The sequence below is a fragment of the Pleurodeles waltl genome, chromosome 2_1 (genome assembly GCF_031143425.1).
Source record: "Pleurodeles waltl isolate 20211129_DDA chromosome 2_1, aPleWal1.hap1.20221129, whole genome shotgun sequence".
In the NCBI taxonomy this organism is placed as follows: Eukaryota; Metazoa; Chordata; class Amphibia; order Caudata; family Salamandridae; genus Pleurodeles; species Pleurodeles waltl.
In genome coordinates, this window is record NC_090438.1 from 764918016 (window position 1) to 764943266 (window position 25251).

General features: G+C 43.5%; 1 protein-coding gene across 1 annotated transcript in view; it reads right to left on the bottom strand.

Annotated features, from left to right (window-relative positions):
* The window catches only part of GMDS (GDP-mannose 4,6-dehydratase), a 1419543-nt gene that overhangs the window by 1096425 nt on the left and 297867 nt on the right, over positions 1 to 25251 (bottom strand). The window contains exon 3 of the mRNA XM_069217866.1: positions 3161 to 3248. Coding sequence (XP_069073967.1) covers positions 3161 to 3248 — 88 coding nt within the window. The remainder of the gene's footprint in view (positions 1 to 3160; positions 3249 to 25251) is intronic.

Here is a 25251-nt window from a genome sequence, read left to right on the forward strand (position 1 = left end):
AAATGTAATGCAGTCGGGAAGCCATTTAGTAATGAAATAGATGGATTACACACAGTCCCACCCACCACTTTCCCTTTGATGCATTGTGCAGGTTTTTGTGGTGTCTCGGGCACCTACCCCATACATAGGGCGTGCACACCGGAGGTAGGTGTGAGATGTCCACCTTCTTCTATAGCAGAGGTATGGCCTGGAAAATACATAGAATACAAGGCAGCAGTGTCATTCTAAACATGGCATTGCAACCCAACCATGAGAGCGCTTGATTTTTCCATGCAGACAAGGTAGATTTAGTCTAGCACAAGAGGAGTTCAACTTACTTCTAGCACAAGTGACGAGAAGGAGCATCAGCTGGATCCCCAAGTATTTAATAGTAAACCAACTATCTGAATATAGTCTCAGGCTGCGGCAACCCAGCCAAGAAGCCTTCCCCGCATCACCCTGGTTAAGACCAAACACTCAGACTTGGTCATATTAATATGGAGAACTGCTACTGCTTGGAACACCTCAAGAAAAAGAATGAGAGCTTGAAGTGACCGCTGCGGTTCAGTGAGGGTAGGGAGTATGTTGCCTGCAGTGGAGAACAATTTATAGGTTTAAAGTTATGTCAGCAATATTAAATGACATGTATGCAGGATTGTCTCTAATTTTCTGTAGGAAAGGGTTCTAGGAAACAATTCAAGAGTTGTAGGGGACAGGAGCAGCCCTGACAAGTACCTCTGTGTATATGTATTAGGGCCAAGGTTTGGCCATCAACTAACTCTCGCCCAGGGTTGCTACAGAGGGTAGTTATCCACCAAAGAGCCTCAGAATGCCAAACATTTTGCCCCAGTCCACGCTTTCAAACACTTTAGCATCAAGTGATAGGATGACCGCAGCCCTACCCTTATTTTAGCAATATCAATAAATTATTGGGCATGCTTAGTTTTCTTGCTGTTGTGCAACTGAGCATAAAAACTACCTATTCAGAATGGATTAGGTCCTGCAGCAAGTTATCTAGCCAATTAGCCAGGACTTTAGCAATAATCTGGAGGTCCAGGTTGAGAAAAGAGATGGGCCTAGACCATGACAAGAGTGCTGAGTTCTTACCCGATTTTGGAATCAATGTGATACAAGCGTCAGCCATACTCAGAGAAACACCCTTGGATGTGTGCAAGTTAATGAATATGGCTGTTGATCCTTAAAGTTAGTGGAATGTATATAAACCTCAGTACAGGAGCGGGATGCCTGGGAATATGGGGGGGGGGGGAACAAACATACCTAAATACACTGTTATTCTGCAATACTGCCCAGACTGTGGCTAGAAGAGATTTAGTGCGGCTCTGGGGAAGTGGTACGATAACATGAGTGTCTCACTCAGCACCAGCTCCTCTGCTATGGCGGCAGAGCGTTCCCTCCCTCCTACTCCCACAATCCCCCTTCCCCCCCACCCCCAGAAGCAGCTGCAAACCTTTGAAAATAAAACGATAATAAACAAAGTTTATTATTGGTTTGTTTTTAAAGGGGCCGGGCCATGGGGGATGACAGGGACTGAGGGGGGGAGTGCTGTGCACTGCCCTCAGTGTGCATGTGTGTTTGGCCAGCCGTCTCAGGCCAGCCAAATACACATGCGCACAGAGCTCTCTCCAACCCACACTGGGTTGTCGAGTTGGAGACAGCAGGCCCAGGCTCCTAGTCTGCATGGCAGCGCAAAGCCAGGGCACTTTGGCAAATCCTAACGCTGCTTTCGTGCTACGAGCACAATGAGGGCAAAATTAGGACTTGCCACAGGGCGGGCTGGGAGCCTGTGCATGCAAATGGAGCCAGAAGGGCAGAGCGGAATCCGTTTTTTTTTTTTATTTAATGTTTTGATTTGTTTTGTTCCCTCCACCCCCTACTAGAAAGGAGTCATATATGGCACGAGTATGTCCCCAAAAACTCATCAAGATTTGGGGCCATTGGAAAGAAATCAGATAGTCTGTGGAAGTCAAAGGATGGCAAATATGTACGCATGATCACCCATAAGAGGAACTGTTACACTGGATTAACCTTAAAGAGCCGTATATTATGACCAAGGCATGTTTGTATATTAGATGTGATAGCAGACACAAACAAAACCTCAGCTGAAGACCAAGCCACTGCGAGATGCACTAAATTCGAAAAGTGTACCTTCAAATGTCACAATTGGTTAACATGTTCTTATTATTTGGATTTATGTGTTTATGCATTAGATGATAAAGACTAATAAAAAAGGTTTAAAAAAAAAAAAAAGCATAAGGGTGTGACAAACACAGGAATGAGTTTGTGGAGAGGAGGTGCAATGCACTTAGAAAAAAATGCAGAGAATCCGTCTAGGCCTGGGGCTATCAAAAGCCTAAGGTGTCTAATAGATCTTAGGACATTTGCCAGTGTGATGGGCTCATATGGCGTGGCAGAGGATTTGTGTGGGAGATTAGGTGGTGTAACAGAGTCCAGATAGGCGCCCCACATCTCCTGGAGGCTATAGTTCGCTGTATAAAAAGGCCTGAAGCTTGCCCTCACATGTGCTGTGAGCAACCTCATCGACGTGTCTGTACGGTGGCATGCTCGCAGTTTATGTGCTCGCAAACTGCCTGTTTGTTTCTGCATACATGACAACGTGACCCCAATCCAGCTAGAATATAGTTGGCTCGGTCCAATTCAAGGGTACGAAGCTCACCTCTAACCGCCAGGCCCTTTCACCAAGTTTTCTTAGAGGGTGGTCTTTTGTCTTACTCCTCGAGATCTGTTAGGCCTGCAGGTAAACGGGCCCTGGTCGGTTTTAAGCTAAGTGTCTTCTTGGCTAAGAGTACTCCTAACATTGTAAAGAGAAATCGTGTTTTACACTGTAGCACGTATTTAAAAAATTGTTATTAAGGACTCTAAATGCAGGCGATATCTATAGTCTTTGCCACTGTTTGTTTTTTACTATTAGTTTCAGTCAGAATCTACGTTTTTAGAATACTTTTTTTTTTTTATCAAAAATATTTGGATGGATTTTCTAATACAGCTTCCGTCAGTCACTTTTGCACCAGATCTCTCACTCAGGGGTTAGGTGTTGAGGAAATTAATTACAAGGTCCAAAAGTGAGAACGGTGCTCACTGCTCAAGTAAAGAGGGGGGGGGGGGGCTGCAGACTGACAATGGAAAACAACTAAAGACTTACTTCCTTCGATGTGAGCCTGGGGATTCTTGTAGAGGTGTTCAATCCTTCCGGTATTGAAAGAGCTTGATCTGCGGATAATTCCATGTACCTGTAATTCAAAGCACGAAACATAAAATATTAGCTCAAATTAAACACACTAGTTCAGAACAGAAACGAGGCTACGGTTCAGAATTATTATTTTTTTTGCTTTCTGTGCTCATTCCAATTTCCTTTGATGTTAGTAATTCCCCTGAATGAAAACAAGTATTTTGAATGAGAAAGAACTGCATTTAAAAGAGAGAGAGAGGAAAACGCTTGGTTCGAGATGGTGGGGGCAGCTGTAAGAACTGCCGAAACGAGTATCTTAAATAATTACTTTATTCGTTCAAGAAACATCGCAGAAGGGAGACAGCGCTGCCGTCCAATCCGCTCCAAACCGTCTCTCTGCACACCGTTCTCGAATGCCTCGTAGCGCGTGCAGAATCCCCAGCGCGAGGCAATCGAGAGCGGTGAGCATTCTATACTACCGACACTACATATCTTCTCTCTTTACAGTAAAAACAATATGAGGATAAACAATGTATGTGTTCCTATAAATAAAACAGTTGCCTACAAATAAACAGTAAAACATTACTATAAATAATAGTCTTTTTCTTCGGGTTTACAATAAACAGTTGAACATTCCAAAACGCGTATCTATAGAACATTGCTATGAATAATCGTCTTTTAATTTCTTTGGTATCACAATTCTCCTGCCAAATCTACTCCACCTTCCACTCCTACTGCCGATTTCATCCAAGCCACTAGAGTCTCTGGAACTGCCAGGTGACCTCAGGTCATTTGATGGAAGATGGCGATCATCAGAGCTCCCTGAGTCCACTCTATGTTGACATTGATGAACATGTTCTTCTCTTCCCTCATTCCCCTCTTCCAACCATTCTTTCCACATATGACTCTTCGGCATACCAATCTCCGTTCCAGAGTCAACTCTGGAATTCTTACACAGTGACAAAGCCGATATATGCCACACTTTACCATCATTGAGTCGTGCTGAATTATTGTACACAGCAATTACTCTCAAGGGGGAAGAAAATGTACTTTGTCCTTTAATAGTGTGTTTATTGCTCTTGACTCTCACAATATCTCCAACACACAACCTAACCTCTTTGCACTTGTGTATGTCATCATAATACTTCTTATATTTATCCTGAGCTTTCCCAATATTTGTCTTCACCTCTTCCGGACTCCATTCTACTCTTTTTGCAGCTTTAAGCCAACCAACATTATCTTTTGACATGGGAGTTCTACCCCTCATGAGTTCAAACGGACTAGAATTAGTACTGTTACATACAGTAATCCTAAAAGCCCACAGTGTTTTCCATAACTCTATTTTCCAAACTAAATTATTGCAATTAGACCACTGAATCATTCCTTTAAGTACACGATTGAACCTTTCTACAGAACCATTACCTGCAGGATGGTAAATTGAAGTAGTATGATGCTTTATTCCATTCCTTCCCACATAATCTTGGACAGCAGAAGACGTGAATTGTGTCCCATTGTCCGACACAATATATTTTGGTAAACCTTCTCTTACAAACTTTTTATCCATAAATTTGATGATACTGCTTACATCAGCCTTCCTTACAATTCCTACCTCTGGCCACTTAGAAAAGTGATCTACAAGTACTAACAAGAAAGTCTGCTCTTCACCAATTGGTCCCATGACATCAATACCTACTCTTTCCCATGACATGTTGGGAGAAGGAATGGGATGTAAAGACGCTTTCAACATCACATGCGTTTTATCTGCATTTTCACAAACAGGGCAATCTCTCACCAACCTTTCTACTTCCTTATCTATCCCCGGCCACCAGTACCACTGTTTCACTCTATTCTTAGTTTTACCGATGCCTAGATGGCCTTCGTGGCAAATCTCAAGAATTTTCCCTCTTAAGGTGAAAGGAGGTATTACCTTCTCATTCCTAATAAATAGACCTTCTTCCATAGATAATTCGTCCTTTACTTCCCAAAAAGGTAACACATTTTTATTAATCATTTTCTTTAACGGCCACCCTTTATTAATCATGACACTCAATTCTTTTATTACCTCATCCAAATTCTGCTCTGTATTCCATTCATCTTGCGTGATACCTTTGCATATACCTTCCTCCACAATAGCCACCCACATGTCTTCTTTCCCATCTTCAACAGTGTTCTGAAACTCTTCAATATCGTTGGATGGCAAGGGCATGCGGCTTAAGAAGTCTGCGACCGTATTCTTCACTCCAGGTAAGTACTGTACCACATAGTTGTAATCAAACAAACGCACAGACATTCTGGCAAGCCTAGGAGAAGCTTTATACAACCCCTTCATGGTTAAAACTTTCACCAAAGGTTTGTGATCACATCTTAAAATGACTGTAGTACCCCACACATACTGTCTAAAATGTTCCATTGCCCATAGACATGCAAGTGCCTCATGCTCAATAACTGAATACTTCTCCTCAGATGTAGTTAATGAACGTGAGGCAAAAGCAATAGTATCTTCATACCCCTCCTTATTAATTTGGGTGAGAACTGCTCCTATTCCTTTGCAACTAGCATCAGTTGTAATAACACTGCTAAGACTTGAATCAAAGCCTTGCAATGGTGGAGCATTGCAGATATCATTTTTCAACATGTCAAAAGCATTTTGACACGCATCTGTCCACAAAAACTTTTTTTGCTTTAAGCAATTGCCTTGAATCATACGTTTTCGTGGAAAAGTTATTAACAAATTTGGAATAGAATTCCACTAAACCCAGAAAAGCACGGACCTCATCCTTATTGTGAGGATTATGTGCCTTTCTTATTGCAGACAATAACTCTTCCTTTGGTTTAATTCCCTGAGCAGATACAACATGCCCCAAGTAATTGACATGGTCACAAGCAAATTTGCATTTACTAGATTCTGCCGTCAGACCCTTTTCATCCAACGTATTCAATACTTTTAATAAAGTTTGGTCATGATCATCCCTTGACCTACCCACCACCAGGATATCGACTTGGAAGACCATTGTATTATCTATTCCTGCAAGGACTGAGTACATTAACCTCTGGAACATGGCTGCTGCTGACGCCAAGCCAAATGGTACTCGCCGGAACCTGTAACACCCAAAGGGTGTAATGAAAGCAGTCAAGTCCCTACCACTGGGATGTAACTGTACCTGATGATAGGCCGCTTTTAAATCAATAGTAGAAAACCATTTCATTCCTCTAGTGCGTGATAGCATTTCACTAATATTCGGTAAGGGGAATTGATCAACTAGTATATTCACATTAAGATCTCTTAAGTCGATGCATAATCGTAAACCCCCGTTGGCTTTCTTCACCACGACTAACGGGGCCACCCACTCAGAAGATTCAATGGGTTCTATAATTTTCTCTTCTTGTAGTTTGTCCAATTGCAACTTAACATCTTCCTTTAGGGGAATTGGAATGTTTCTTACTTTATGCACTTGTGGGACAGCATCCTTTTTTTAAATGAATAAGGTGCATAAAGCCTTTCATCTTTCCAATCTTCCCCGTAAATACTTTAGAGAATCTCTGCAGAACCAGTTGACCAATTCCTGACCCCTTTTCTATGGACAATACAGGTTCAGGATTATTTGGATCCAATATTATGCCCAATTTCCTCTGATCAATCCATCCCAAAACGGAAGGACCAGTGACTGCAATATACAATTTTCCGGTCATTTGTCTCTCCTTATACTGGAATTCCAATTCCTTGTAGCCTAACAATTCGATAATTTCACCAGTAAATGTCTTGATTGTTATGTCCGGTGAGCATAACTTCACTCACAATATGCTTGAAACTCTTTTCCCACACATTTTGATTAATAATAGTATATGGAGACCCTGAATCAACTACAATGCGCATAGTCACACCTCCCAGCATAATCTCACAGCTTGGTTTTTTCATTCTATTTTTCTCTTCTTGTTTCGTGCAAAGAATAGTATCTTCATCAGAAGAATTTACACACAAAATACACATGTTGAAATCATCATCCTCTGAAGAGTTTGTGTCTTCAAGATCCAGGATTTTGCTACCTCCACTCTTCCTTAGACACACTTTTTGGAAATGACCTACAATTCCACATTTTAAACATTTCTGTTTCTTTGCCGGACACAATTTATCATTCGCCAAGTGGTCATAACTGCCACATCTATAACACTTCTTTTTATCATTCGAATTATAATTCTTAGATTCTATTACTATTCTCCTTGTGCTTCTCTTTTTAGAATCTTTACTGTGTTTTTTATCCTTCACTCTTGCAATTATGGTCTCTTCGCCTTTATTTTCACTTAAAACTTCTTTCGCACACCTTCCCGTCAATTCTGCCCTTTTTACAATATCAATGACTTCCTGCAAAGAGCTTTCTCCTTTGGCCCACAGATTGTCTTGAATATTCGAGTTTGACGACTGCATAACAATCTGGTCACGAATAAGCTCATCATGTAAATCACCGAATCTGCAATTAATTGCTAAATTCTTTAAGGCAGATACGTAATCCTCTACTGGTTCCTCCTTCCCTTGTTTCCGATGAAAAAACTTATAACGATCCACAGCAATGCACACTCTAGGTCTGTAATAATTATCTAAATCTTCAAGCGCATTCTTATACAGGTCACCATCACCTGCTTGCCTAGGTTTCTTATTAAATGTTTTTAAAGATTTTCAGACCACCTGGTCCTAAACAATGCAAAAGGATCCTATATTTTTTTTCTGCTGAAAGTTCTTCTTCCTCCTCAATGGCGGAGATATAATTCCTGAAAAATTCGCTCCATTCTTCCCATTTTATTATTGGTGAACCAGCAACAGGAATAAATGATTGTGGAGGCGATAAGTTCCAAGGATTGTTAGCCGCCATATATTTGCACTGTCTCCCTTCTAAAGATTACTATAATTGCTAGTAGTAGGTTATAGATGGTTTAAATAAAGTGTTAAAACAACTAATAAACCAATTTTCAAATTCAAAATATTTCTAGAATTATCCTCTTTGTAAAAAGTTCAAATGACAGCTAGAAAACTAATCAATAAAAACTGCCTTTTTAAATTGGCACGAACTGTCCCAAATTAAGATGTCTGCCGCATAAAAACTGCCTTTTTAAGTTGACATCCGACTTAAAATGGCTGCCCCTCTGTAAGCTGAACTGTCCCAACTTAAAATGGCTGTCACTTTTAAAATGGCGTGTGACCAATCCAAAATGGCCGCTTAAACAGTCTGACGTATAAATTAAGGCAGTACCAGTGACGGTACACACCCACCCGGTAAAGACGATCCTCAGCTGCAACGTGAATGCTGCCCAGCACTGGATTGATGAAACAGGCGATTTTCTGCTGCAGCGTGAGTGCTGCCCAGCGCTTGACTCACCGGAGAAGCAGTTGTTCACAATGTGGCACACTCGTCGTGAAAAATACCGGTAGAGTTCATTTCCACTCGTCGCCAATTGTAAGAACTGCCGAAACGAGTATCTAAAATAATTACTTTATTTGTTCAAGAAACATCGCAGAAGGGAGACAGCGCTGTCGTCCAATCCGCTCCAAACCGTCTCTCTGCACACCGTTCTCAAATGCCTCGTAGCGCGTGCAGAATCCCCAGCGCGAGGCAATTGAGAGCGGGGAGCATTCTATACTACCGACACTACAGCAGCTCATGCATTAACCTGCAGCAACACAGGGTGGTATCTGCAAAAGCTTGGTTTAAATGACCATGGGAATCCAGGGGGCGCTATATGACTTTGGAGAGGGAGAATTTGGAACACATTGCCCTAAAAACATTTTTTTTTTTTTTTAAACAGTTCTCAATACCCAATAAATTCAGTTTAAAGCAAGAACTCAGGTTTGTGAATTAATACAAATGTAATATTTTTTGAAGTGCGTTTATCAGTTCTTACATATTTATAAGAATAAAAAAGCAAACAAAAAGGGAGTAGTATATGGCATTTATATAGTTTTTTTTATCAATCATGTCAGGGTCACTCGAGTCAGATCATGTTTCAATACCATATTCACCAGTTCTTGCAATGAAAAAATAGAAGTGCAGGTACTCTGCATCAGAGTACTTGCTTGTTTCTGAGAGGCACGGGTACTCTCCAATGGAAAGTATTATGTTTTTCTTTAGAAGTGCAGGTACTCTCCCTCTCAAAATAAAATGGTGCTGGTACGGTCTGTTACTGATATTCACGCTATACCTACTAATTTTATTCATTTTATAAGGCACAGGGCGTGTGGGGAGCACTGGGGCCCATTCGCATAGCTTTTTCGTGCCTCCGTTTTCCCCATCCTCATGTGCTTGGGGTCTACGCTTCACCTATAAACAGTTCTGTCCTGGACACGCTGGCGTTCGCACTTCCCCATCACTGTAACTCTAAGTATGCCACCCAGCTCCCCAGTCACTTCTGCATTGTGTGGACATTCCGTCATAGGTCAGTCATCCTTTTCCATCCCCATTCCGTTCTCAAATATCACTTTTCTTTAGGTAGACAGCTCCAATTTCCCCATTACTGTGTGTGGTTTCTTTTGGCCAGCATTATGCCAAGCGATAACGTGGCAACTTAACACTTTCAAACTAATAAATACACCATGGTTGAAATTTAACGTAACATTAAGTTAACCACTATACCTTCTTCCAGCAGGTGTTGAACTGCTTTCTACACATAAATGCTTTAAAGAAGCAGGATGTTAACAAATGAAGGAATACTTTCAGGGCATCACCTTCCAGTGACCTATGCCTTTCTAATGCAGTATTCGACAATTCGATGATAATTCTCATTTTGTGATGTGCAGTTGAATGCCAAATAATAGGATATTTTAAAATAAACGTTATTAAGTGAAACAACAGTTACTCCATTTTGTTAAGAATAAAATAATAAGTTTTGTCACAGCCATATCAAGTCGCAATGTCACACTGAACCTGCCATCATAAGGCGGAGTGACAGAAAAATAAACAAACAGAAAATACAATAAATGAATTTATAGTTAGCGAACAAAAGTGAACTAAAATGCATACAACAAAAATTAAAATTTAAAGAACGAAGGGAAGAAATGCAATACATACAAAATATAGTGGATGTACAAAGATTACAAATAGAAGGACAAAGAAAAAGGAAAAAGACAATAACTGGACAAAAACAAAAAGATAAATGAGCCGCCTAAAACAGATCATATTTTCGGGTGGTGTTACACCCCCCTAAAAATCGTTGGGTACAAGTGCATTTAGTCAGGTATGGTGAGGTGCCTGTTGGATTTCACCTGAGATTTTTACATACACAGAACGAACACACACACACACACACACACACACACACACACACACACACACACACACACCCACACCCCACACCCCACACCCCACACCCCACACCCCACACCCCACACCCCACACCCCACCCCCTTGCTCTCTTGCCTATTTGGAAGGTCTTAACAATTGTTGATTAGTTTGAAAAATATTGTTTCCAACAGTAGGCACTGCCTTACGCCCCCTCAAGCCCTGCTTGATTGTTGGAAAATGTGAAATTCATTAATGAAATTGGTCTATATGACCCACGAAGCATAGGATCTTTCCCTTTCTTAGGGAAGAAGATAATATTAGCTTCTGACGAAGATTTAGGCACCTGTCCCAAAGATTTAAACAAATTAAAAAGATCACATAAAACAGGGGCGAGAATATGTAACAAAGTGACACAGAACTCAAGGGGGATTTGATCTGGGCCAGATGCTTTTCACCCGGCTAGTTGACTGACTGTGGTCTCAACTTCAAGCAGTTTGATTGGATCCTCTGAACTTTATCGCTGACTCCATCAGCTCTCAATGATGCCACCTGCTAACGAATGGATCAATTATATCTTCTGAAGGAAATTGGTCCTCCAAGTACAGCCTCTCATATAATTTAAGGAATTCTTCCCAGATAAGTGCTGTTTGTTCCGCTGATCATTAATAACTTACTTAATAGTGTTTGCGCTAGCTCTGTCCTTGATCCAGAAGAAAGTGGTCGCCCCATGAAGTAGGTAAGCGTTTAGCATGAATTCTCTTAGCTGACCAATTCCAGAGTCTCTCCTTAAGAGCGGCTTGACCAATAGTGGGTTGATCTAAAATTAACAGAAAACTTTCCCTGTCCCGAATGATTACACTCTGTGCCACACAAAATTCCAACTGACTGAGCAAAGACTGCACGTGAGCATCTATCTTACAGTCTTCCTGATACAAGGAATATTTGATGGTGTACCTCTGCAGCAGGCTTTAAGCGTATCAAAAATTACCAAACTGGTGGCGGAACCAACATTTCTTGTTTTTTTTAATTCTTATTAGAAATATTTGTACAGATATCGCACTGTTGTGGGATCACGGTCAAACATAAACCAAGCGCAACCCATGCAATGTCTATGCAACGTTAAAGTAGGTCATGCAATATAACACCCCTACCCCCAAATCAACAGACACAGGAGCCCCAAAAGGTATATGAGTTAATCGTGCTTGCTAATCCCACCTAGGGAGTTGAGGAGTTTGGGTGCCATTCCTTCTGGTCACTAACAAACCCTCTCCCCGGCAAATCCCAGGCCAGGCCTTGCATGTCCAATCTCGTACCACTTCTGCAGTCTTGTGGCCAGGACACCACCATTCCTTTACCCCTACCCTCCCCGTCATACTTTCCCCCTTGACCCTTCCTAATGGTTGTCTGACATAATCGCCAGCGTGATGCACCCCTTCCCCAGTTTCGTTGTTCCCCCTCCGGTTTATGCCACTGCAGAGTTACATTCAAATCTCTGTGACTGTGTTCTACAATAACAATCTCTGCCCTGATCCCGCTGGAACATTTCTAGTAACCCAGCCTAACCCTTGTATTGCACTTGTAGTGCTGTGTAGTTTCATGTGGACTTCCTCTGCTATTGCCCATTCTGTGACTGCCTTCCCCCACAGCCAGCCTCAGCGAGGGGTGCTTGAAGCCCAACCAGCTTATGGCCACTCCCCGCTTGGCCGAAACCAAGGCCAACTGCAGAAATGTCCATGCCATTTTAGCATCACCCCCCCAGGACTCCTGACAAGTCCCAGCAAACAATCCTTGGGTGATACCTCACACTGCAACTTTGCTACAGCTTGCAATTGTGCCACCACCTGCGTCCAGTATCCATGTACCCAAAGACATTCCCACGACATGTAGAAAAAAAAAAAAGCACCTTCTGCCCCACACCTGGGGCTGGTAGCACCCCTATCTCTATATTCGGCTGAGCTAGACCTGTGTTAAATATGTACAGTGCACAAAATTAAAATGTGCAAATTTAAACCTTGCATTGCAAGAAACCCCTTGACCAGGGCACATGTCTGTTTTTATTCACCATCTGTCAGTAGTGACTGTAGTTCCACTCCCCATGCTGCACGTGCCGCTGACGGCCACTAGCTGTCCAACTTAACTGCGTTGTATAGTACGGTGACCAAATGATGTGCCGCTCCTGCTGTTAGTAGGAGGTGTAGCGTTTCTGTCTGTCTAGGTACATTAGGAAAGTCAATCCGTATCTCCTGTGCGGTTTTTGCCAGTTTGGTGTACTGTAGTAATTGCTCCCACCCACCCCCCACTGCAAAAGCATCCTGTGCCTCCTCAAAGGTGAGCAATGTCTTCCCAGAGTAGAGGTCCCCCAGTGTCTCGCAACCTCCCTTCCTCCAGCATGCGACAGTCACATCTTCAATTATGCAGCAGAAAGGTCTGAGCACCCAGATATCGAGATCCCGGTCAAAAGATGGGTCTCTTAAAAACTCTAGTGACTGTCCGCTCCCATATATCCGCCACCTGTCGCACTACAAAAAGTTTATCAGGGGGGCCTGCCTGGTTCCCCCCATGAATAGTGCCAACAGGGAGCGGGTGCCATATGTGCCCCAAATGAGCCTCCGCTGACAGTTATCCTTTTCTGCGAACCAATGCAATGCGTGTTACAGTTTAGAAGTGTAATAGTACTGTTCCAGATCTGGGAGGACAATAACCCCCTCTATCAGATCCTGTTTGAGCAGGGGCAATGCCACACAACTTCTCCTCCCTGCCCACACCAGGGAGGCCAGTAGTCGATCAATGACTATAGGGGAGTGTGTAGAGGGCACTTTCTATGATGAAGAGGCACTGGGGATGGAACAACATTTTGGCACTGCAATCCTCCCCACCATCAATAACGGTAATGTGTTCCAAAAATCTGAGTTTGTCAGACCTCTAACCAGTGGGTTGATCCCCTACACCTACTGACTCTCCAGGGAATGACCAACCATTCAGCCCAGATACCCAAACACCTTTGTCTCCCATCGTAATCCCAGAGGAGATAGATCCCCGCTGGTGTCCCACTGAGGGTCCCCAATGAAAAAAAGCAGGGATTTTCATCTGTTCATGCGCAGTCCAGACACTACCCCAAAATTCTCCAGTTGTGTCTGCAAAAGCAGTGCTCTCAAAGTAAAACAGGGCATAATCCGCGTACAGTGTGATAAGATGAGCAATGTCCCCCACCTGTATACCAAACCCATCCATGCTATGACGCAATGTCACCACAAATGGTTCTAGGGCCAGTGCAAACAGTAAGGGTGTAAGGAAGCACCTCTGTCTCGTACCCTTCCGCACCTCACGTCCAGCAGATAGTGTGTGCCTATTTGGTACTCAGGGGTGGGGACTGTTGACAGCTGTCTAATCCACCCAATGAAGCTAGGACAAAATCCAATTTTTTGAAGGACTTGTAGGAGATATCCAGGGTGTCAAAGGCTTTAGTGATGTCCACCAATGTCAGTGCCAAGTCCTCCTCATTGGCAGTCACCCAGTGCATCACAGGCGTCAATATTCACAAATTGTGGGCCGTACTATGCCGCAGCATGAACCAGCATTGATCCAGCATTGATCTTCAGGTACTAATGAGACCACCACAGGCACTCTGCCAGCACCTTGCATAGTACCTTGGTGTCCGCAGTGAGCATATCTAGGGGGCGGTACGCCATCACACATGTTTCATCCCCCGTTACAGAATCATGCATATCACCCCTTCTCAGAGTGTAGAGTGTACCTGGCAGGAGCCCCTCCCCTTTAGCTTCCTGAAAGACCTCTAAAAAGGGTTCCACCCCCTGTGCTGTATATGCTTGCTAAAACTCCACCGGGAAGCCATCAAACCAGCCTCCTCTACCCGCCACCCGACCCCAGGGGCCTTGCCCCTATTCTTTGATTTTGTTCAGCACTTCCTGCAGTTCCTCTAATTTGATATCTGCTTCCAAGTTCTCCTTTAGTGGGGCAGACAGGTCTGGCAAGTCCACATTGTCCAGATATGCCTTCACTGTCTCCGGGTCCCCCGCCAACCTGACCCCATATAATGCCAGTAAGTGTTACCCCAGAATGCCTTTGATGGCTTGTTGTCACAGGGCCACTATGGGTGTTCCTGACCATCTCCCACTGAAGCAGCCATGCTAATATTTAGCCTAGCTTGTTCCCCTCCCGGTTTAGCCGCTACATGTATTCCCTTCATCTTAATCAATCAGGCCTCTCCCATATGTCTTTGATGCACTGCACAGAAGTATCAGTCATGTCCCCAGTAACACCTCCCACTCCTGCCTGCTGCTGTATACAGCAGTCGAAACAGCACCCTAGGTGCTACCCAGATGACCACCCCACAATCATATGAAACAAAATATGGATGATATCAGTTGCCCTCTCCGTTTCCTAAAGAGTTTCTGTCTCATCCTCTGTAAGGTGCATTTTCTGAAGGTAGGCAAGGCCAATCCTATTCAGTCTCAGAAACAAGAACATCCTGCGTCTCTTTACGTATCCCCCCCAGCCCCTTAATGTTCCATGTGACTGTTCAGTACATGTGTGTCATGGTACCTAATAGTGTACTCCCGTCCTCTCTGGAGAGAAGCTCAACCCCTCCCATGGACTCCCATCCGTCCGCATAGGAAGGTACTGCATATTGCGTTAATGTTCTCAGATAATCTATATGTATCAAATACCTTCATCCTCCCTCCCAACTGTTAATATTCCTCTCATCCCATTTCTCCCCAGACAGCCACTAAACAACAGCAAACAATTAAACCTGGAGTGCCCATCATCATGTGCTGTAGTGACACGGATACCTCAGTCCCTCCTCTCTATGTTTAAACTGGCAGACTTGTCTTCTACTGCAGTATCGTCTACCATCTCCCCAATCAGAAAAACACTGCTAAGGTCCAATGTGCAGGCGCGAGTCTGTCTGGTGCCGTCTCCACCCTCAAAGCGGCAGCATCCCGCACCAGGTCTTACGCCAGCCTTCCTACCCAGCCTAGATTAATCTCCCATTTTACTTGTACCTAGTAGTACAGCGTCATGAGTGGCAGACCATTAATCCATATGGTCCTTAACCCTTTCGCTGCTAGGCCTTTCATCCCCAGTGCAGAGCTCTTTTTTGGCTGTTTGGGGTCGATTGTGCGTAGGCTTCCATACCTGCCCAGGGTTCATGGATTCCACTGGAGGGGACTGAGAAAATAAGCAACATTTTGAGGTTTTTTAAAACAAAATAGGGAAAAAGTGCTCCGGATAAAAGTATCTAGTTTTTTCCCCTAAAAATGGCATCCACAAACAGTTTGCTGTACTAAAGTCACAATTTTCCCAGCTTTCAGGAACATGCAGAGCGGATTTAAAAAAACTAATTTTGAACCACAGTTTTGGCATTTTTCTAAGAGGTAACCTAATTTTCCTATTTTTGTGCTCTCAACCAACTTCCAGTTTGTGGTGGAAACCAGTATAAAACCTAGGGGTGATAGAGAAAGGCTATAGATTTCTGAAAAGTAGATAAAATTGTGAATTTACCAAGGGGTCATATGTGTAGATTCCCTCAAGATTTTCCCAAGGAAAATAACTGTAGAAAAAATAATAATATTGAAAACGACTCGGAAGAATGGGCATTTGTGAAAACATTTTCATCTGTAACTTTTTGTTACTTTATTAGATTGACAAAAGCAATACATCCTTGCGTCCACTAAACTGTTCTGGTTGCTTGGATATACAGGGTTTGTAGGTTCTCCAAGAACTCAAGCTACCCAGAGCACACAACTGAGCTGCATCGCACCAAGGCTTCTCATTGATTACCAAGTGTAGTCTAATTCTTATAGCGAAACAGGCACAGTGAAAAACGGGTATCAAAGAAACCTATGTATTTTTTAAATGGGCACAAGATACAGAGTTTAGAAGGAGTGGTTATTTCTACATCTCTGAATTTGTGGACACCAATACTACTGTACGATTTGGAGGGTATTTTTCAAAATGTCATCTTTCTTACACACTGGCGTACACTTGAAAGGCACAAATGCAGCAAAATCCAATTGGTAATAACAAATGTTCTACTATTCTATGCTCCTACAAGCCTCCCAATAAAAATGGTACCTCACTTCAGTGGGCAGGCCTAGTGCCCGTGACAGGAAACAGCCCAAAACACAACACGGACGCAGCACATTTTTCCACCCAAAACTGACCCTCTTTTTCCGATGTGGGTAGCTCTAGATTTTGGACCCTAGCTCTGCCGGCACCTATGGTAATCTAAGCCAATCTGTACATTTTAGAAAACTAGACACCAGGTGTACCCAAGGTGGGCTGAGTTGTGTGGCTCTCACCATGTTTTTACCCAGAATCCCTTGCAAACCTAAAACGTTGACTTCAAAAAGAAATTCCTCACATTTCTGTGAAGGAAAATTCTGGAATCTGCGAGGAGCCAAAAGCTTCCTTCCAACCACCATTCCCCAAGTCTCCTGAATAAAAGGTACCTCACTTGTATGGGTAGACCTAGTAGTGGCCACACCACGAAACAGCCCAAAACGCAACATGGATGCATATAATTTTTCCAATGAAAACTGATTCTTTTTCCGATGTGGGTAGCTCTAGATTTGGGACCCTAGTAGATTCTGGACCCTAGCTCAGCCGGCACCTAGGGAAACTCAGTCAACCTGTACATTTGTAAAAGCTAGACACCTAGGGGAATCCATGGTGGCATGGCTTGTGTGGATGCCAATAGGTTGTATTTACCCACAATGCCCTGCAAACCTCCAACTTCGCCTGAATTCATGCATGTTGCTTACATTTCCTTGATGGAAAGTTCAAGACTAGAAGGAATCCTCAAAATTCCTACCACCCAGCATTGACCCACCTGTGTCAATAAATGCTGGGTGGTAGGAATTTTGTGGATTCCTGAGGATTCCAGAAGATTCCTTCACAGAAATGGAGAGAAAATGCATGATTTCAGGCAAAGTTGGAGGTTTGCAGGGCACTGTGGGTAAGACATTAGTTTTGGGTGCATGTGAAGCACACCACCCTTATCTCCCCCGGATGTCTAGTTTTCAGAAGCGTCTGCGTCTGGTATGTTTTTACAGGAGGAAGCCTACCCAAGCCCAAATAGTGCAGTTGTTCACCATTGCAAGTGGGACAATATTGGGAGTTAGTCAAGCTTACCTGGCTCATATGTAAAATCAACACCCGAAAGAGTCAAATGTTCTCTTGCTTGCCACTGGGATGAGAAGCTTTAGGCCACAAGGAGAGCAGAAAGACTATTGCCAATCCCCATGGTGCTGGGCAGCCTCCACCCCCTATTTTGTTAAAAAAAAATATATTCCCTGGTTGCAATTGGGTTTTCTGCCCACCAAGGGCCGGCATATCTTAAGTAAGATAAAAGAGGAGGAAGCATATAGTGCTTTGAATACTTTTTTGGAATTTCTGATTAAGGGCACCCTTACAAGAAGCCTTCATTTTGTCTATAAAATTATTTCCTCAGCTGAGCGGGTGAGAGGGCTGAATTTTGTCATTCTAGGGCAGATAAGAGGAGTCGGCACCTCAGGGTGGGGATAACCGCAGAAAATATTAAACACACTAACCTACTCGTGCATCATGTTCTGAATATTTTGAGGGTCAAATCCCATCAACTCAAGTTTATTAATCTCTATTTTACGCCCTATCGCCTTTATACTATAAAGGCGAGGCAAGATGCAAAATGCTTTCGGTGTATGGCTGAGCAGGTGGAGGCAGTGCATATTATTTGTCTTCTGCCCACCAATCACATTTTATTGGGACTCAATTATTGGGAAGCTAAATCAGACCTCTTTGGCTAATGTGGTTCGGGATCCCAAGTCACTAGTATTAGGACACCTCCAGCGATCCCATCACACTTAGAGGGGATTTGTTTTTTGGCAATATCCCTGGCAAGATTAGCACCTGCCAGACACTGGCTCCTCAAGGAGGCCCCAATCCCTATGCTTTGCTGGCATGAATTCTTGAAAACTGGTTTTCTTGAAATCACCTTTAATCGACAACCATGAGGGGAGGGCCAGGCTAAGCAAAATGTGGGACTTGTCGAGGGGGATGCTTAGTCATTTTGAGCCCAACTAAGACTGGTCATGATCTTTTATCCGCTAAAGTCTTTTTCTATATACTCTGCATCTGATTAGCCGAGCCACTGCACCCTTTCCTTCTATTTTGACTGCCATTGTATTCCATTTTATGGTTTCTGTACTTCTCGGACAATGACCTGAGCTTCTTTTCACAGTGTAATTATTCTTTGATTTATGTATCTATCATCTGTGGAATCAATATCTGTTCCAAAAAAAAAAAAAAAAAAAGGGAAGTTTGAAGTTCACATCCTCCCAGTATTACTCACCAAGCTATGCCGCTGCCGAGAGTATTTGCTATTGGTAAAAGAGACATCAAATTAAAAGTAAAATGAAAAAAACGATCTTCAAAATTAAGAATTGATTTTACAAAGCAAGCTTATCCACAAAACAGTTACTGAGTATTTGGTGTGCATAGGCAAAATCAAATCCCAACACAGCAAAAACCGGAGAGGGAAGGAAATCTCTTCCAAATAGAATTACAGGACAGCATAAGCTCAAGTTAGTCTGAGTTAGGCAGAACAACCAATGGGTACGTGACAAAACAGCTTTCCACATTAAAGGATTTCTCCCCTCCGACATCACTGGTTCATAGGAAGGCCAACTCATAATTCAACTTGCAACTATGCATGCCAGAGGCCACATATTCTTTTGTCTTTATATAGTAATTCCCTGGCCAAGTACAACTCTTGCTCCATGACAGCATAAAGGTCCATCCCTCTCTGCTACTCAGATAGACTCAAGGCTACCTCAGGGCTCCACCTGTGGGTAATTTATTTCTTTGCCACAATAGAACCCATTCCCAGGAGTAAGAGACAACATCTTGGTCCACCCTCTGCATCCAGCAGGCCCAGTAATGCCGAAACTGGGTGTAGATAAACTGGTCTCCCGAGCACAGCACTGGGGGACCTTTATACCCAATGCCAATAGCATTGGATGAATGGGCATTCTCAAACTATGTAAAGGAATGAACTCTTCCCTCTGAACAGCAGATGTAACCCATAGCCTTTTTGAATGTTCATCTGCCAGAGACTTTCGGATGTCGAGAAGACCCTGTGCAGGTAATCGAGTTGAATCAGGTGAAGACTAGAGAAGATCAGCAGGACCCAGGGTGCCATCTGTGCCTCTCTTCAATCGCTGTCATCAAGGGCCCCTTGATGACAATAACTGGAGGGCCCCTACATTGCCCAGCCCGTAAGTCAGGCAGGGTCTGAGGCAGAGACACCCATAGTTAGTTTGGCCTCTAATGAGCTTCACCTCAGGAGACTCAGACTTCTTTGGGGGAGAAAGGGGTGCAGCATCAACTCAACTATAAAAATGTAAAGAAATGCACGTTCTGCAATGTCAAATGCTCCTTAAGCTCCTCATACGATTTTGTGTATAATCATAACCAGACATCTTCCAGCGTTAAATATATCTACAATACGAATCTTTAAATTCTCATGCCTTATCTGCACCAGCCAACCAGACACCTGCCCAGAGGGGTATGTCCTGTGTGGGAATTTTAAAACAGTCTGTGCATTTCAGGCCTCTCTTCCAAGCCTGTAACGTTAACTTCATGACTTTGGGAGAGATGCTGGGATCGTGGATCTGTAGATGAAGCACAGAACTAATCCAAAGCCCTTCAATTCCAGGCAATAGGTTAGGTCACCCCATCCCCATCTCCAACTAGGCAGTTAATTATCTGCATATGTGCTGCCCAGTAGTACAGGAGAATAATTGTTGCCCCAATCCCCTGTCATAGGCTTGTAGTGTGCATTTTGTTAGGGACATCCCGGGTGTTTGCCCACCCATAATTAGGATTTATAAGAGGGTTGCAAACTTTTAGAGGTCGATGTTGGAATTTTGTATAGGAAGTGTTGGAGAATATATAGCCACTTGGGGAGTATTATAATTTAATCCAGGACATCCCGTCCTAGAATTAAGAGCGGTGGAAATGCTTTTTTTTTTTTTTTTTTACATCCGGGTCAGTAATATCCAGCAGTGAAGTTATGTTGTGTTGTTCTCCAACACATCTGTGGAACTACACACTCAAGTATTTAAAACTATCTTGGCACATCAGCAGCTGTGACAGTCCATCTCAGGAGACAATCTGCCTTTTGATCGGAACCCCTATTCCTATGGTCCACTTATCGACAGGGCCTGAGGCCTCTCCATAGAGTTCTAGGATTTACATTACTCATTTCACCATCTCTGCTGGGTCTTGGAGGTATAGCAAGATCAGCATATAAGAATATACATTGCCAAAGTACTCCCTCCACCCGCAGCCCCAAATTCAAACATCCGTCTACATCCACTGAGCCAAAGGCTCAAAATCTAGAACAAATAGTAATAGAAAGAGGGGCACCTCATCCTGGTGACTCACTCAATAGGAGATGGGGAGAAGAATGACCCATTCACCTTCACTCAAGGAGACAGGGCTGCATATTAAGTCTGGCCCATTCCCAGGAAACGAGGGACAAGGCTCATGCAGTTCAAGCCCCAAGACAAATTCCCTATTGACTGGATCAAATGCCTTCTAAAAAAAACAGAAGGACCATGGTCAGAGGACATTCGATTTTCAGAAACATTGACAGTGTTAAGTGCAAGCAACTGATACAGTGGTGCTCTGCCTGGGCATGAAGCCATTCTGCTCTTTGTGGACCAAAGAACGAATAACCTTCAGTAGTCTGCCAGGTAAGGACTTGGCAATAATCTTCGTTAGGCAGAGAAAGAAGTTTGGGGTGTGTCATAGTCCTTTTCCCTGCACAGTCTCTCTAACATGTTTAAAGGATTTGGGTATGCCGCTGAGGGACAACATTTAAAGAATTCCACTGGGCACCCATTGGGGCCTAGAGCTTTGCCCACAAAACCAAAATATTATTCTAAAAACAGCTCAGACCCAAAAAGTGCGGCAGAAAAAGAGAAGAAGGCATATGCTGAGAAATAAATTATCCCAAAAAGTTGCTAGGTGGCCTAGAACTTCCGGATCTGGAAAATCATCACTATGTAGTCCTGCTTCTTATGTACAGGCCTAGTTGACTTGTCTAAATACCTCTGTATGGAAAGAGGCTAGGAAGTGGATAAATTCTCAGATTATTATAGCCTCTAATTTTCTTGATTCAGGGGTCATATCCAGTGAAGGTCAGGGAGCTTTTCAACTATACCCTAAGTTCTGCATCAAAGGTGGTCTACTTTTACCCAAATTGTGGGCAAATCCACTTCTGTCATGCTTTTCTACAGTCAGGACCTGGAGCCTAACAGGAGACAGAAGTTAAACAGGTTTTTGAACTGCTGAAAGATACAGGGATTGTGCCCTTCCAGACTCTCTAGTCAGAGAAAAGAGTTCACCCAGACTTTGGGGCGCTATATGTGACTCCACCCACATACGTGGTCAACAGTAACACAAACTAATGTAAGCATATGTAATATTTGTATACATATGCTAATGTTGTTCGAGCTTGTATTTATGGTTCATTAATGCAAAGCCTTTATTATTAGGGTGAGTGCTCTAAATACATGTTGTAAGCTCGGACCTCACTACTGACAGTGGTTCCAGTACAAAAAAAAAGAAAGTGTACATCCTTTTGAAAAGTTTAACAATATGAAGCTACACCCAAAGCTCCCAGAATGTGCTCTGATTTAATGCAAATCTTTGCAGAAGCTTGAAAGCAAGATGTATGATTCTCTCCTTTAAAAATAAAATGTTCAGAAAAAACAGACAACTAGAAAATGTGCTGCTAAATTACAGTGAAATCTTAGGTACTATTTCTTTGAAGCATCATTCAATAAAGTGTTTGAAGCATGCTAGTATTTAAAAAAATATATTTATAATGGAAAATAATTGGAACTGGTTTCGACAAGATTATGGGAAACCTGAAAATAAACAAGTATTGGCAAAAGCCAATATGTCTATCATTGGTGGTCAGTCTTTTGGTTTTGTCAATGCAAGTCCTATTTTGATACAACAGTAGGTCCAGATGCCCAACAAGCATATTCACAAGGTTTACAGATAGTTCATCACAGACCGGCGAGAGCAGAGAAGAGGGTCATGTGGGAGAGGAAGTAAGAGTGGGCTGGGTAACTGGTGGACCCAATTGGGTGGGACTTGTAGGGCTGGTAATCTGGTTGGATGTAAATGTCCCACTTTACCCCGTTGTCATACACTGTGACTATATAATGATATAGGGTCTGATGGTGCTAAGGTAAATGACATGCATCAGATACCATTGTAATGCTGTGTCCTTACACGTTTTGATAAATTATAACATGATAAATGAAGATGCTAAAAATATTTGAAGCATTTTTTAGATACCATATTTTCTGAAAAACCGATTGGGAAAGTCAAACTAAATTATTTTCTTCTATTTCTGCCAAAATCTGCTTCAGGCTAAGATAGTGCTGACTGATTGGATAAGCTATATGTCGTACCTGCAGAAACAAAAGACGTGGAACTGATCAGTCGATGAGACTCCAAGAGTTTTAAATTGTCAGAGCAAAATTTAATCTGCCAAGACATATTTGCAAGCAAGTGCTATCGGTTAGTATTGGTGATCATGGCGGAATGTGGACTCCGCCAGTGTGCCCTTCGCAAGTCTCACTTTGAGTGAGAAAGCAAGCTGTAAGCCAGATCTCCGCCCCCATGGAGTTATGCACACAAACCGAAGAAAGAGCTGCAGAATCTTTAATCCCCGACAGCAGGTATTTCTTTAAACACTGATGAAAGCTGGCTTTGCTTGCTACGAGACAACTGATGAGCAAACGTTTTCACAAGGCAAAAAGTGTGCAAACAGGTTAATCTAGGTAAGAATGCAATATCCGAAAAAAACAACTTTTTGTACAGGGTTGACGCTTCGTATTCAACCACAAATACTGAGTGGAAACTTTTCAAAAGTCACAGAAAAAAACAGAAAAGAAAATGACTGCATGCAGCGTCTGGCTGGGGGCTACACTGCACCAAAATAAAATTAAGAGTGCTCTCCTGAAAAAAGATATCCCCTGGAAAATTCAGGTAGCAGAAAAAAGAAGACATAATTTTTTTTAATTGCTGCAAACGAGGCTGTTAGGTACAATAATCTAATCTGCACGTAAGTAGCCAATGTTAAATATATACAATCTGCATGGTTTCCTATTGTACGTAAACAGGGATATACACACACTCACCAATCCAAGGGTAATTCCAAATGTCCTAAAAGGCCATAGCTCCCCCACCGGGGTTGGTGAGTAGTGCTCCAGGAAGAGGTAGCCCAGTTAGCTTTGGGGAGCAGACACAAGTAACCCTAGTTTCCCTAGGGGATAAGGAGATGGTGTCTAAAGCCCACATGCCTGCAAACACTTCAAAGTATAGGCTGTGGGTCATCATCAATGGGTAACGTGTGGAGACTCAGCGAGATAAAAGGGCCAGCATGACTGGGGAAGAAGGGGGGGAGGGGGGGGGGGGGGAGGGCAGGATGGGGTTGGGGCAGAGGTGGTCTCAGGTTCTTTGAAAATAGCTGTGAACCCTGCCATGCCTATAGATTGATTGCTAGACAATGACTTGGAGCACACTGCCTAGAGGGAGGTATAACTCAGGTCTCACTTGGAAATGATGGGATTGCCTGAGCAGGTCTGTATGGCCACACAGTCCATGGCTGTCTGGGAAGGGAGTCAAGGGTGCCTGGAGCATGGAATATTGGCCCAGACAACTGCCAAGGAGAGGGAAACCAGCCATTGAAGTTGCCATGCTGGAGGTTGACCGGGTCTCTGAGGATGTCCTGAGTCAACCGGGGAAGACACTGCTGCCCTAGGTGACCTGCCTGAAATTGCTGGCTAGCAAGTTGAGGGTGGGCCCACCATGGAGGAATTCTGTAGATTACAGAAACAGTGTCCTACACTTGAGGTGGCAAGTTGCAGCCCAGGCAACAGGTGAAGCCTCTGGGGATCACCTAACGTACCCGGAGAATCATTACCTACATAGCGAGCCTAAGGGGCCTGGTAATGGGGCAGCCTGTGTGCTAGCAGTCCCCCAGTGTTACAGGGCCTTCCTACTGGATTTGGCTTACAGAACACCCTGGCAGGACATCTGGTGCAAGACCAGAACTCTGCCAGGCCTGCCTCTCACTTCTATTGGTCCCAAATGATGACAGCCTTAAATGCATTCTGCAGGTCCTGTGCCACCTGCCAGACCAACGGGAAATCAGGGAAAAAAGCAAAATGCACCCCTGCTCCCATTACCCGTTGTTGGTAGCACCTTCGAAAGGGGGGCATCAACATCATTGGATCCTTGGGCACCATTGCAGCCATAGGCAACAGGTTTTGTCCTGGTCTTGGTGGACCATGCCACCTACTACCCAGAAGCCATTCCTCTGAGGTCAGTGACTGCACCTGTAATGGCTAGTGCTCCGATGGTGATACGTGCAGAGTTCCCCCATGTAGGATGAGTGTGGTGTAGCTTACAAGTTCACTGCACCCTATCAACCCCAAACCAATGGTCTACTGGAGAGCTTCAACAAGACCCTGAAGAGCATGGTTATGGACCTACCTATACACATAAGTTATAAGTGGGGTGTCCTTTTGCCATTCTTCTCTTTGCCTACATGGAGGTGCCACAGAAAGGAGGAGGGTTCAGCCCCTTTGAACTCCTCTATGGACACTCTGTTAGGGAATCTGAGCCTTGTCAAGGAGGGGTGGGGAAAGCTCTCAGGAACATCCCTCAGCATGTGGTCAGCTACATGCTGGCCCTCTGCCAACAGAT